General features: G+C 37.6%; 2 protein-coding genes across 2 annotated transcripts in view; one reads left to right on the top strand and one right to left on the bottom strand.

Moving 5' to 3' along the window:
* LOC115589790 (butyrophilin subfamily 3 member A2-like) overlaps positions 1–13,021 on the bottom strand; it is a 58,566-nt gene that overhangs the window by 30,954 nt on the left and 14,591 nt on the right. The gene's annotated exons all lie outside the window — the stretch shown is intronic.
* LOC115589858 (uncharacterized) lies at positions 3,271–6,318 on the top strand. Its single transcript, XM_030431043.1, has 6 exons — positions 3,271–3,619; positions 4,192–4,269; positions 4,442–4,516; positions 4,611–4,685; positions 5,213–5,310; positions 6,016–6,318. The coding sequence occupies exons 1-6, from the start codon at positions 3,364–3,366 to the stop codon at positions 6,034–6,036; spliced, it is 603 nt and encodes a 200-aa protein (XP_030286903.1). The 5' UTR covers positions 3,271–3,363; the 3' UTR covers positions 6,037–6,318.

Below are 13,021 nucleotides of genomic sequence, written 5' to 3'. Positions count from 1 at the left end.
CAATTGAGAAGGATACAGAGTGGTAAAGAAATTGATGCAGAATGTGATATTATCAAGAAGACATCAACAGGGTCCTCTTGCACAATTTACAGAGCCTATCCTACAGATAATGGAGAATACTGGTGTGAGACTGAAGGAGGACAAAGAAGCAACAGTGTCAACATCACTGTCACTGGTAGGTTTGTTGTATTTTTTTAAACCAATACATGTTGTACTTATTTAAAATTTGTCTCACTATCTGTGGTTTTTGCTACAGTATGTCCAGTATCATACTGCATGCTCAACTAATTGAGAATTAATGACTCTCAGATCAACCACACTGTAAATAAATGCTATTAACAGACTCTGAATGCATGTTATTGCAGAATCCTGAAAGACCTTGCATTTCATCTTAAGCCTGCATTTTTGTATCTACAGTACATCTTGTATCTGTTTTTTTTTCCCTCACCTGTCTAAATTCAACATTCAACAATGCAACTTCAGTTAACTTTACATTTTTTCAACATGTTGTTCAGATGGTTCTTTGATCTTGGGGAGTCCTGTTGTTCCTATTTCGGAGGGCAAAAATGTGACTCTGCATTGTAGAAACAAGACAACCTACCTCCAGGCTTATTTCTACAAATATGGTGTCCTCATGGAGAGTGGTCCTACAGGAAACATGACCATTCACGATGTCAACAAGTCTGTCGAAGGAATCTATGAGTGCAGCATCCCTGGTGTTGGACGTTCACCAGGAAGCCGATTGTCTGTCAGAGGTGAGGTATAACTGTGTTATGAAATAACGTAAGGATATTTTGCTTGATGTCTGGCCAGAATGGTTGATGATGAAACATGGTGATGGAAGCCCTTCTTATGAAAGTCTAGTTGTTTAAACCTTGGTGGAAATTCTGTTCAACACCTGCCACTGTTGTAATTATTGTGACCATCAATGCTAAAATGTGACTTTACAGAACTGAAAAGTAAACCAAGAAACCCACAGAGTGTCCATCACTCAACACGATGTTTGTTTTGTTACAGCAAATCCTGATTTTATCACCTCTACACCCCCTGGTAACAAGACCCTCCAAAATGGCCCTGACCCTCCTCATGTGCTCATCCTGCTGTGGGTTGCTGTCACCATTGTGATGGTGGTTCTGGTCCTGGTGGTGGTGGGATTTCTTCATCTTAGGAAATGCAGAGGTACAGTCAAAGAGCTATCTTACCGTGTTTTTGTGAATAACTGCCAAAGAAACAGTCAAATATCATAATTAATAAACAGATAGCACTCCATGACACTTTGTTTTACATCAACAGTTAGCCTGCCATGGGTCTATTTGCTTTCAGCATATTATATTCATATTTTAGCTGGTGTCCATCTTAAAGTACAGGCTTAATTTAGGTATCACTTCATGTGAGTTAGTTTTTCACTTTTCCTGCACTTGTACACACACTTTCACTCAGGAAAGTTGTTGTCCAAAGTGCAACTAAGACTTTACAGGATTATAAAGAATAATCTGCACTGTTTCGAAAAAGCAAACATGACATTTATTTTTGTTTGTGCTTATGCGCTTTCTTATCTGTCAGTTTCCTCAGAGACACCAACAGCAGCATCGCAGTCAATAAAAGACAATCATCCAGGTGAGTGTAACCATGTTATCTCGGTTATTATTAGCACTGTCAGTTAAACGCATTATTAACAGCGTTTACACAAACCCATTTTAACAGAGTAAATTTTTTTATCGCGAGATTAACGTTCTTTTTGGTCGAGCAAACTGTGTAGTCTTTTTTCACACGCTGTTGCAACAACTAATAACGACAGAAGAACTACAACAACTCACCGGATCTAGCTAGACCAGAAGCAAAATGACAGGCACGCTGTTTGGGCTTGCGAGCCAGCCAAAGAGTAGTAGGCATGTTACGTTTTGAGCAGACGGCGAGCGCGAGACGTGGTAGCATAGCATGATGGTGCACTGCACGCACACACACACGCTTGGACACACTCGCACTACCCCTCAAGAGAACTCCTATTGCAGGGCTGGACTGGCCATTGGGAGTACCGGGATTTAATGGGCCGATGGACGGCCATTTTTTATTAATTTAATTATTTATTTAATTATTTTTTTCAGCTGCACCTTGCTTTGGTAACTATAACTCTCCAGGCCTGGGGAGAGAGACATGAATCGGCACAGTGCTCAGCTGCAGACTCAGCAGAGAAGTGACGATTGGCCCAGTGGCTTGTCTGTCTAAAGAATACCTGGCCCAATGGCCCTATGAGAGGCTACAGAGGCCCAGGAGTCCCACCCACACATGTTACCTTACTGAACCGCACCCAGCTTTTTAATTCACAAAAAACATGGGGCCTGTGGCAATTCTGGACAGCTGTTTGAGTAACTGGCTCAAAGCAAAGAAGTAGCAGGCTTACCTTTTATTGTTAAGCTAACCGTTACTGTTTATTCTTTCTGAAATAAGAGGCTGGGTTGATGAGCCTCTGGTGAATGAACTGCTATGCCCAAAGCAAACTTGAGAAAAATAAAGTATTAAACCCTGGTTTAACTGAACTATCCGAGTCCTAGTTTACCTGACATGCGCACTTTATAATTTTATTTTGTATCGCCCTGTTTGCCAATGTTGTTTTTCAATAAAAAACAAACAAACAAACAAACAAAAAAAATATTTGCATAAAGCAAGCCAATCCACTTTTCCATGTTGATAAGAGAATTACAATATAGAAAAATAATGGGACAAAAATAAATCAAGGGACATTTAGAATAGATACAAATGTGTCATTAATTGCAATTAATTGTGAGTTAACCATGACATTAATGCGATTAATCCTAATTAAATATTTTATTCGTTTGACAGCGCTAGTTATCATTTAATGTTAGGGTTGCAAATTTTTAATATTGTATTAACTGAAAGACCAAAGAGTCATGTGTATACATGTGTTACTGCAGTGTAGTGTTGCAGAACAAGACTGTGTTATAATGTGAAACATTTAAGATTATGCGCAATAATGTATTGTTTAACATAAAATATTTCCTTTTACATTAATAACTGATATTGTTAAAACTAGAGATGCACCGATCCAGTTTTTTACGATCCAATCCCGATACCGATACCTGGACTGAGCGTATCGGCCAATACCCGATACCGATCCGATACCGTTGTTGAATTAGTAATAAACTGTATACCTTCCACCATGTGAAAGGGACTAAAGGCACCAGACTTTCCTAACTAAGACAAAATAATCAAACAGTTACCGAACATTGTAAACATGTGTAACATTAATAATAATAATAATAATAATACATTTAATTTATATAGCGCCTGTCAGGGTCCCCAAGGACACACGTAACAAAGAGGAACAAACAAAACAAAGAATGAATGGAGCGCCTGTCAGTCAGCACGGAGGGAACACTAGCACCGAAGTCAGTAGCACCGAAGTCAGTAGCACCGTCCGTAAACAAACTAGCGTCCGGAGGCTCCATGCACACAGCGGGGGCGACCATCCAGCATCGCTGCGAGCCGGAGAGACTGCAGCAGCAGAGGAGGAGACAAAGCAGCCCGGCGGTGAATAACCCTGAGGTTGTGGTGGAGGGAGGACCAACGGAGCAGCGATGGACAGCCCACAGAGTATTGAGTACGTCGGTTTGAAAGTTAGCGTTGCTAGGCTAACAAATGATGGCGGGGCTACTAGCTAATCAGCGGAGAAATGTGACATGAATAAGTGTAACGTCCTGCAAACAGGAATACAAAATAAAACATAGCAGCTGAACCTGAGAATAAACCAATAAAGAGTTGGTCAAACAACAACTTGCGCTCTTCCAGCATGCGACACACTAACGCTGAAGAATGACGTAGGATGTGCTGCGACGGAGAAAAAAAAAAACAAACTGGATCGGCCCGTGGATCTGTTTCATTTTACCGATCTCCGATCCGGCCGTTTTGTCAATATCGGAGCCGATATCCGATCTTAATATCGGATCGGTGCACCCCTAGTTAAAACTTTTCCTGTCATAGCAATATCCTGTCAATATGACAGGTCATAAAGTTACATTCACACATATATATTCACAGATATAGTAACATGCATATGTGTGTGTACAAATGTTAAAAATAAGATTGTATCGCTCTCTATTTATGCATAACATTTGCACATGTCTACTGTACCTGTTGACCTTTTACGAGTTACATAATCTTATTCTTTTACAGTGTCTGGGGATGATGTTGTAGACGATCCAAATGGTGTGACGTATGCAGTCGTCGTCACAAAACAGAGGATGAACACAGGTTCACTTGACTTCATGTTGACTTTGATAACGAGAGTTGCTTTGTGTCGCTGTCGTCCATTTTGAAAGTAGTGGTTGAGCTACTGTTACCAGAAAAGATTGAGACGTTCTCCACAGCAGCACAGATGAATTATTTTGAGTCCTCTCAGCGTGTTCGTGGTTTTTTGTTTTAGACACAGCTGACGCTGCTGATAATTTGAGCCTCCACCTCGAGACAAACCACAGCAGAAACCCACAGAGTGAAGGAGGCGAGTGGGCCCCTCATCGCTTTATACTGTCTATATTTAAAATTAGCTCTTTTCAGTTCATCTGTCAGTCTTACTGTTGGTTTCTCTGTTTCAGACGAAGATGAGTCCTCATACCAACTCGTCTACTCTGCTGTGACCATGAGTAAGACCCCAAAACCTCCTGAATCTGGTTCGTATCTGATGAAAAAGATGGTGTCTATTTATAACAATTCAGATGTTTTCTAAAAATCTCTCTGCACATTTAAGTGATGCACCAAAATCTTCATCTAGAACAGTGACAGAGCTGTGACATTTTATCTTCACACTAATACTTCATCACAGAAACAAAGTACATTTTGTTTTAGTGTCAATCCATCAGATGACAGCTTCTTTATTCAGGCTGTGAGCCTCCTTAATTCATCCTCAGCACTCCTCTATGAAAAATAATCCAATCTGGAAACCAGAACCAGTGACACCAGTGATACAGAGAAACACCCCAAAATAGTTGTTTTTTGATTAAACCTGAAAAAAAAAAAGTTGGACAGAGCTAATAAATAGCAATTAATCAATACTATATGATTCTTTCATGGCAGTCAAAAACATAAAAGGAATAATCCTCACATTTTGGTCATATATTTCTTATGGAAATCTTTTTGTCATATTATAAGTTTCCCTGAATCCCAAAATTGACATGGAATCTTCTTGTTTCTTCTGCAGAACCAGGATTATCCAGCTCCACAGTGACCCTGAATCCCTCAGCAGCCACAGACCCAAATTCAACAGAGTCAGAAGTTCTCTATTCTGCTGTCCGGATGGTAAGACTGATGGGAATTCTTGTCTCCAGCAGCACTGTCTTCTGAATTTGACTGATTTCTCTTTCTCAGGCTTCTTGAGCTCCATATACGTCACAGCTACATGACATGCTCCTCTGTCCAGAGAGTGGTGTCCATGACAGATCAGCCAGGCAACTGGCTTTGGAAGTGAAAAAGTCCATAAGCGTTCACTTGTAAAAGTAAATCAGGACACAGCCATCCATAAACATTCCCTTTAAAGATCCCAAACTGTGTGTTTGACTTCCTTTGTCAACTCAATATTTAGTCCACTTCAGTTTCCTCTATGATTACCATGATCTCATTTTACACAAAGTTAGATTTTCTCTTTTGGTCTCTGGATGTTCATGACTAAACCCTCCAAATTAAAGGGCAGGTGCAGTCAATTCAAGTCTTCTCATGCTCAGCATATTTTTATGAATTGAAAACACACCATTGAAAATGATCTTAAGACTAAGTTCAAGTATATATTCTAAGATAATCTTTGTATATGAGGGTGCAGGTGTCATAGAGTGAAGTGAAGTTTTGTACGTATGTTTTTGATTAGGTCATGTGATTACATCCAAGCAGGTCCGATTCAGTTAAAATGACCTGAGATATGGCTGAAACCTCAGAGAAAAGCTGAGAAAGTGAACATTGAGTTTTTTTCATTTCTAGCACAAATCTACTCTTTGTGTTTCTGTCTCACAGGCCAAAAAGACACCTGAGTGAAGAACAGAGGAGAGACTGATCTGTTGTGTTCATGTCTGCAGGAGAAGAAGTAACTAATAATAATTTTAGATTTGTTCTTAAATTGTATTTGTATATTTTGTTTTATTCAAGAATGATATACACCAACATTTTTTTTATTAAAGTTATTTCAAAATATCATCACTTTAACAAAACCTGTTATTAATATTATTTTACGTACATGAAGCTTTTACATATTACAATGTTGCATTATTGTTTGTGTATTGTCTTTGACAAAAATAAATGTAACAATCATGTACACTTGCACTTTGTGGAACCTTAAATTGAATTCAAAACTTTAATACATTTCATATTAAACAAGATTGTAAATGTATTTAGATCAGGTCAGACAGAAGAGTTTTTCTCTCAGTGTTACAGTTAAACCACACGGCTCTATCTGCTCTGTCTGTTCACATCTGTGAAGACGCTGTTCAGTCTGCTGCTCACACTGTGGTCAACCACCACGATACATTTACACTGGTTTGGCCTGAAGCAACTGAAATAGGTTTATAGCCACACTGATGCACTCTGTCAGATTAATTAAAAGACATTAATGTTCCACAGCTGTTACATACATACAACCCTAGCAAGCTTCAGTATTCAGGGTTGGAGCTTGTGCTGTATATACTGAATATAATTAAAAACTGAAAAATACATATTTCAGCCAAACAAAGTCCAGGTTATCTTTCAGATTCCCCTATGTCTGGGATTATGTTTGTGACTAAATAATTTGATCTGAAAAAATACATAAATAAATAATATTCATAGCGAGCTTTCTTTAAGATAACAACACTTTGAAATGATATACATTGACTTGCAATATTACAAAACACAACAGCAATAGCAAAGCAAAAATCAATTGTCAAGAAGATCCTGAAGACAGCTTTGACATAACTATTGTCAATGTACATTACTGTTGCACACCAAAAATTGTATAATATAGATATTCAATCCAGCAGCTTCAGGAATCGATTTGGCCTTAAATTGGATCTTAGGTGACATATACCGTAACAAATGTAAATATTCCACCAAATTTTAAACACATAATGTTTTGAACAGATCAATATACCACACATGATAATATTTGATTCAATATTCGTACAAAATAAATACAGTTTTGATAAGAACGTGATGTGACCTCCTCTTTACTACTTACGAAAATGTCTGTTTTCATTCAAACACAACCAAAAACAGCAACATGCTGCCCTGCAGGAAACTTCAGGTGCAACCATGAGGAGGAATTTGTGTTTTTGTGTCTTTTGTGTGAAGAACACTTTGACAGGAGGAGCATAAACTAGACAGGAAGTTCTCAGCAACATACTTCATAGTTGTTTTTTCAGTCTGATACGCAGTCAACAGGAAGACAGCATGGAGGTCACATCTCTCTGCTTCAGACTGTGTGAGTCTTAGACTTTCTCCTTATTTCTAAGTTTTAAATCCTGTAGATCAAACCATCTGTGTCTTATATTTAACTTTATTCCTGTTTTTATCCAGTAATGATTGAATTTATTCTGCTGGGGACACAAGTTCAGGACAGTTCTACTCAGAAAAGTGGTGAGTGAGAAATAGAAATTCAGAAATTCTCTTTAACATTTTGTTCTTAAGTATTATGGTTTCTATATAATGAATCAACACTTTATATGACCTTTTAAATCAGTTTTTGTATCTATGACGTAATATAGATTTCAGTTATATGTAATGTAATGAATTAATGACCATGTTGTTAGCAAATGCCAGGATATGTTTTACAAAAACATAATTATTTTTTTCTGCCACAATTCAAAGCCACACAAACTTAGATCTTGTTTAATTTGTTACACTAAGGACTGAATAAAATTCCAGACACTATCATCTTTTTCTTGGTTTCAGCTGCACTTCTTCTCCGTATCGATCCAAACAGACAGCAGTACTTTGAATATCACCCCGTCTCATTTCATTGTGAGGGAGGTGACGACTCCACTCAGTTAAGAGGAGTCAGGAGTTCAGAGGTAATGAATCCAGCATGTCAAAATGAGAGGACATCAACAGGGTTCATCTGTGCTATCAGTAACATCTATGTAGCTGATAGTGGAGAATATTGGTGTGAGACTAAAGGAGGACAGAGAAGCAACAGTGTCAACATCACCGTCACGGGTAAGTTTATTGTATTTTTAAAATCAATATAAATGTCTTTTTTAACTAGCAACTGCCTCGTTGATGAAGATTCACCCAGGTCATGGTTAGAAATAGTGATACCATATAAACCAAATTTTTCCAGCATAAAACTCAACTAATACAATCTATTGATACAGTTTAGGCCATCAGTAACTTTTTTATATTTGATATATGTTTTTACAGAATTATGTAAAATGTCTCCCATTGGTAGTGATGCCTGAGGCTGCTGTTTTCAAGGTTAATGTGATCCATCCTGTATTCCAGAAATTATGTTTATAAACCACATTTTGGAATTGCAATTTCATAATGGTGGTTTATGGTCATAGTTACTGTATTTCAGAGTGAAAGCAGCGCTCTATTTATGTACCAGTAGATGATGAGCCTATAAAGTAATTCAATACACTACGGTTTCTTTTGTATTAAACTTTAATCACCTGTCAGTGCCTCAACATGATTATAGATAGATAGATAGATAGATAGATAGATAGATAGATAGATAGATAGATAGACATTTCTTAAAGGATAGTTCTTATAACAATTCCATCTGTATACATGTTTGATATTAGGTAATATTATTATGAACACGTGTTTAATATTCATAGTTTTGCAGATGATGAGCTGTTGTACATTACTGTTTTATTTCCCTTTATTTGTTCCGTCCCTTTCCAGTGTTGTTTTCTTTACTTCTCTCCATGTAACCACCAGGCTCTACGTTATTTTCTGTGACCCTTATTCCATATCTGTATTTCTAGAGTGTGCACTGTATTATTGTTGTTCTTTGTGACTGCGACAATTTATATAAAACATGTGTAACAATATTTTTTTGACATGTTGTTCAGCTGGTTCTGTGATCTTGGACAGTCCTGCTCTGCCTGTTTCGGAGGGTGGTGCTGTAACTCTGAGCTGCAAACACAAGAGAACTACCCCCAACCTCTCAGCTGTTTTCTACAAAGATAATGTCCAAAAGGAGAGCAGTTGTACAGGAGAGCTGATCATCAACAACGCTAACAAGTCTCATGAAGGACTCTACAAGTGCAGCATCCCTGGTGCCGGAGAGAATCACCAGGAAGCTGGCTGGCTGTCAGAGGTAAAACAATGCAATGTTTCAGATTAAAAAGCAGCGCACCAAAACAACATTCCTGTCTTATGTTTCTGTCACAATCACTGAAATTGAAGTTAATGTTTTGAAGTGTATTGATATAAATCTTCTTGTCTAAGTCCCACTTAGTGATTTAACAAGTATTAAGGAAGAATGCAATTTATTACATTTCAGAAAATGCTCCAAATCTCTTGTTTTCCAGCTGATTCTGTGATCCTGGAGAGTCCGGTCCTCCCTGTGATGGACGGCAACAATGTGACTCTGAGCTGCAGGAAGAAGACGACTTCCTCCAACCTCACAGCTGATTTCTATAAAGATGGACTCCTCATTGGGAGCAGCTCTACAGGAGAGATGATCATCTACAGTGTCTCCAAGTCTGATGAGGGAAACTACAAATGCAGAATGTCTGGAGGTGGAGAATCCTCAGAGAGCTGGCTGTCTGTCAGAGGTGAACACTGCACTATTTAATATTAAAATAGCAGAAAAGATTAAAGGATGCAATTGTACCATGCCTGCAGTTTGAAGGCAGCATATCTATTCACTGATCCTTTCCCCTAATGGTTACATCAACTAATCGCTCTCTAAGAAGCATATCTCCAAATGTCAATTTGTGCCACAGTAATGCTGTGGCAGCTCTGTTAGAAACTATTGATGCTGCCATGCTGTTACAGCAGATATATTGTCTTATCTTTGCAGCTCTTCACAGAGAGACGTGTCCCTGCTCGGATCACTCTTTCTACCTTCTCCTCTTAAGGACTGTTTTCACCATCTTGTTGTTGCCTGTTCTGCTGCTGCTGGTGGGACTGCTTCACTGTGGGAAACTCAGAGTTACACACAAATAACTCACACGTGTGTACAATTAACAGACGGATGAATGTTGCACACAGAGTATAGTATAAAACACAATTATTACAATCCAACATCATGTTTGTTTGCTTAGTGACCAAACATCTTTTCTGACCTGGGAAATCTGGCAGGTCACCAGGATTTATTACATCTCATCTTCAACTGTTTTTACTTTTATGATATTTGAACTTTGGTGCTAAAACGTCTCTGTGTTCTGTGTTCAGTCTGCAGTGGGCTGTTTTGACTTTCTCACACTCAGACAAGGTTTAAAAACCACAGGGTACTGACTGAACTGATGCATCGACTATTTTTAAAGATCCTCATGTCAGTTCTCTCAGTCAGTAAATGTTGTTCTGTGTTCTGTTTTAGAGTAGTCACAGATGCTGGTGATAATTTGAGCTCCTCAGACAACAAACCACACGAGAAAATGACTGTATATACAGTTTTTAGACAAGATATTTAGAAGGCTTGGGTAGAAAAATGTCAGCCTGTGTACATTTTCACATTAAACTATCTGCTTTGTTGCTCGCAGCCTCTGCCTTTTTCTTTCCAAAATAGAAGAACAAATTGACAATAATATGACAAGGATGAGTGGTATAAGTGTAAACATGGTCAACATGATATATATATATATATATAATATATATATATATATATATATAATATATATATATATTATATATGTATATTATTCTATGCTCATATTTTACCTCCTCAGGATTCTCAACACTGTTCATATTAAGTGTTTGAAAAGAGCCGATTTCAGGTCTTTGATGTAAACATTCTTGTATTTGTATGTAGAGTATTTGTGGTTATTTCTTTGCCATCCTAAGAAATTAATATTCAAAAAGTAGCAGAGCTCAGTCTGTTCAGTAGCTCATGGGTCAATCAGGTGACATGTTATTGTGTGTACTTTCTGGAAAAAAAAGTATTTTCTCTAAAAGTTCACACTTACAGTCAACCTAATAACTGAACTCGAACCCTGTTGAACTATACAATCCACTGATGTATGATCAGCTTTCCTTCACTGAAAAGGTACAATTCAGAAAGGTGACACAGTTTTACTGTCATTGAAAAAAACTAAACAAAAAACTGTATTTTACAGGAGACATGTCAAAACATAATTGTTAGTTGATACTCCTGAAGGCAAACATTGTCATTAATGTACATCAGCATCTGATGTTCCACAGGGTTGAAGTCAAACATGTATTATGGATATTACTCTAACTGAAATTAAGGAATAGAGTATAGTCAACTGATAGTTAAAATTAAAAACAATACAAAATAGATAGCATAAAACATCCTAATTGTCAAGAAGATTTAGTAGACAACTCTGACCTACTACCTATGTACATTACAGTGCTCTTTAAAAGACGAGACATTAAAAAATAATAATATTTATATCCTGTAAAGAGGTGAAACAAATGTACCTGAATTCCACAAGCCCATAATTTGGTTGTAATTTCATCATTAAAAAAAAAAAAAATTTGACCTATTTGACCTGAGACAGTGAGAAGCTATTTTTTCACATGGATTTTAGTATACCATTGAATAGTGACTGAATACAGAAGCTTAAGCAACAAAACATTGTTTTTCAAGACCAACAGAACAGTGCAATTTTTGAGGCCTTTATGGCTTCATTGACAGAACAGCCTGAAGATATGACAGGAAACAAGAGAGAGAGGGGGAGTGACACGCAGCAAACGGACCCAGGCCGGGAGTTGAACCTGGGTCCGCTGCTTTTGCCATAAAGTCCAGCAATAGCATGCTCTTATCTACGCTGCCATCCGTCCGCTTTTGAAAACAAAATTTCCATCCACGGGGCCAACCAAAGCAGTCTCATCTGCTTCTTCGTTCATTGTTGTTGTCTGAAGTCATGAACGTTAGTTGGTGCACCAGTTATAATCGGTACCCCTGAAACTCTTCCAGTGAGAAATGTTCCGCGGTGCAAGAATAAGTGCGATTAAAATGCGTTAATTTTTTAACGTGTTAATTTTTGTGTAATAATTAATGGTAATTAACGCGTACACCAGCGATAATGCTGATGTTCTAACCACATGTGAAGAAAAACATGTTTGAAAGTGCTTAATATACCAAGTAAGAAAAAAGTACTATTGTTTCAATGAAATTTACAACAAAGCTCTCATTTCTAATTTCAACATCAAAAACATTAGATTAGATCCTATTAGATTAGATTAAACTTTATAGTCATTGTGCACAGTACAAGTACGAGGAAACTAAATGCAGTTAGCTTCTAACCAGAAGTGAAAAAAGCAGTGCAAAGTATATACAGTATAAATAGTGCACCAGATTTTACAGTATGTACAGTATAAAAACATTACTGGCAGTAGTAAAGGAGGATACACTTTGTAAAGTATATAAGTGTATTTAGCAGAACTAAAGGGGGGTTGAGGAGGTGTGGATATCTACCCTAACAGACTGCGGTCTGTTGGTTAGGATGTCTAGAATCCATTTGCAGAGGGAGGTACAATACGATACTATACGATACGATACGATATACTTATTGTCCTGTTCAGGGAAATTTGTCTGGACTCAACAGCTGCGCCATAAATGCCTTGACGGCCACAATGACAACAAATAATACATCATCAGCCATCCCATCACTGACAATACACAACAGTATTGCACATATCCCATAACATAACAAATACATACACTATACATAAGTTAATACATGCTAAAAGATCACCATAATAAATAATCTAAAAATTATTGCACAAGTATCGGCCTCAAGCAGCATTATTAAGGAATCTGATGGAGGTTGGAACAAATGAATTCTTAAAACGGTTGAGTTTACAGTGAGGGACTCTATATCGTCTGCCTGAGGTTATGAGGTTATATTCTAAA

The sequence above is a fragment of the Sparus aurata genome, chromosome 10, assembly GCF_900880675.1.
Source record: "Sparus aurata chromosome 10, fSpaAur1.1, whole genome shotgun sequence".
NCBI lineage: Eukaryota > Metazoa > Chordata > Actinopteri > Spariformes > Sparidae > Sparus > Sparus aurata.
The sequence above is the reverse complement of the archived record's forward strand: the minus strand, read 5'-3'. Positions and strand labels throughout refer to the sequence as shown.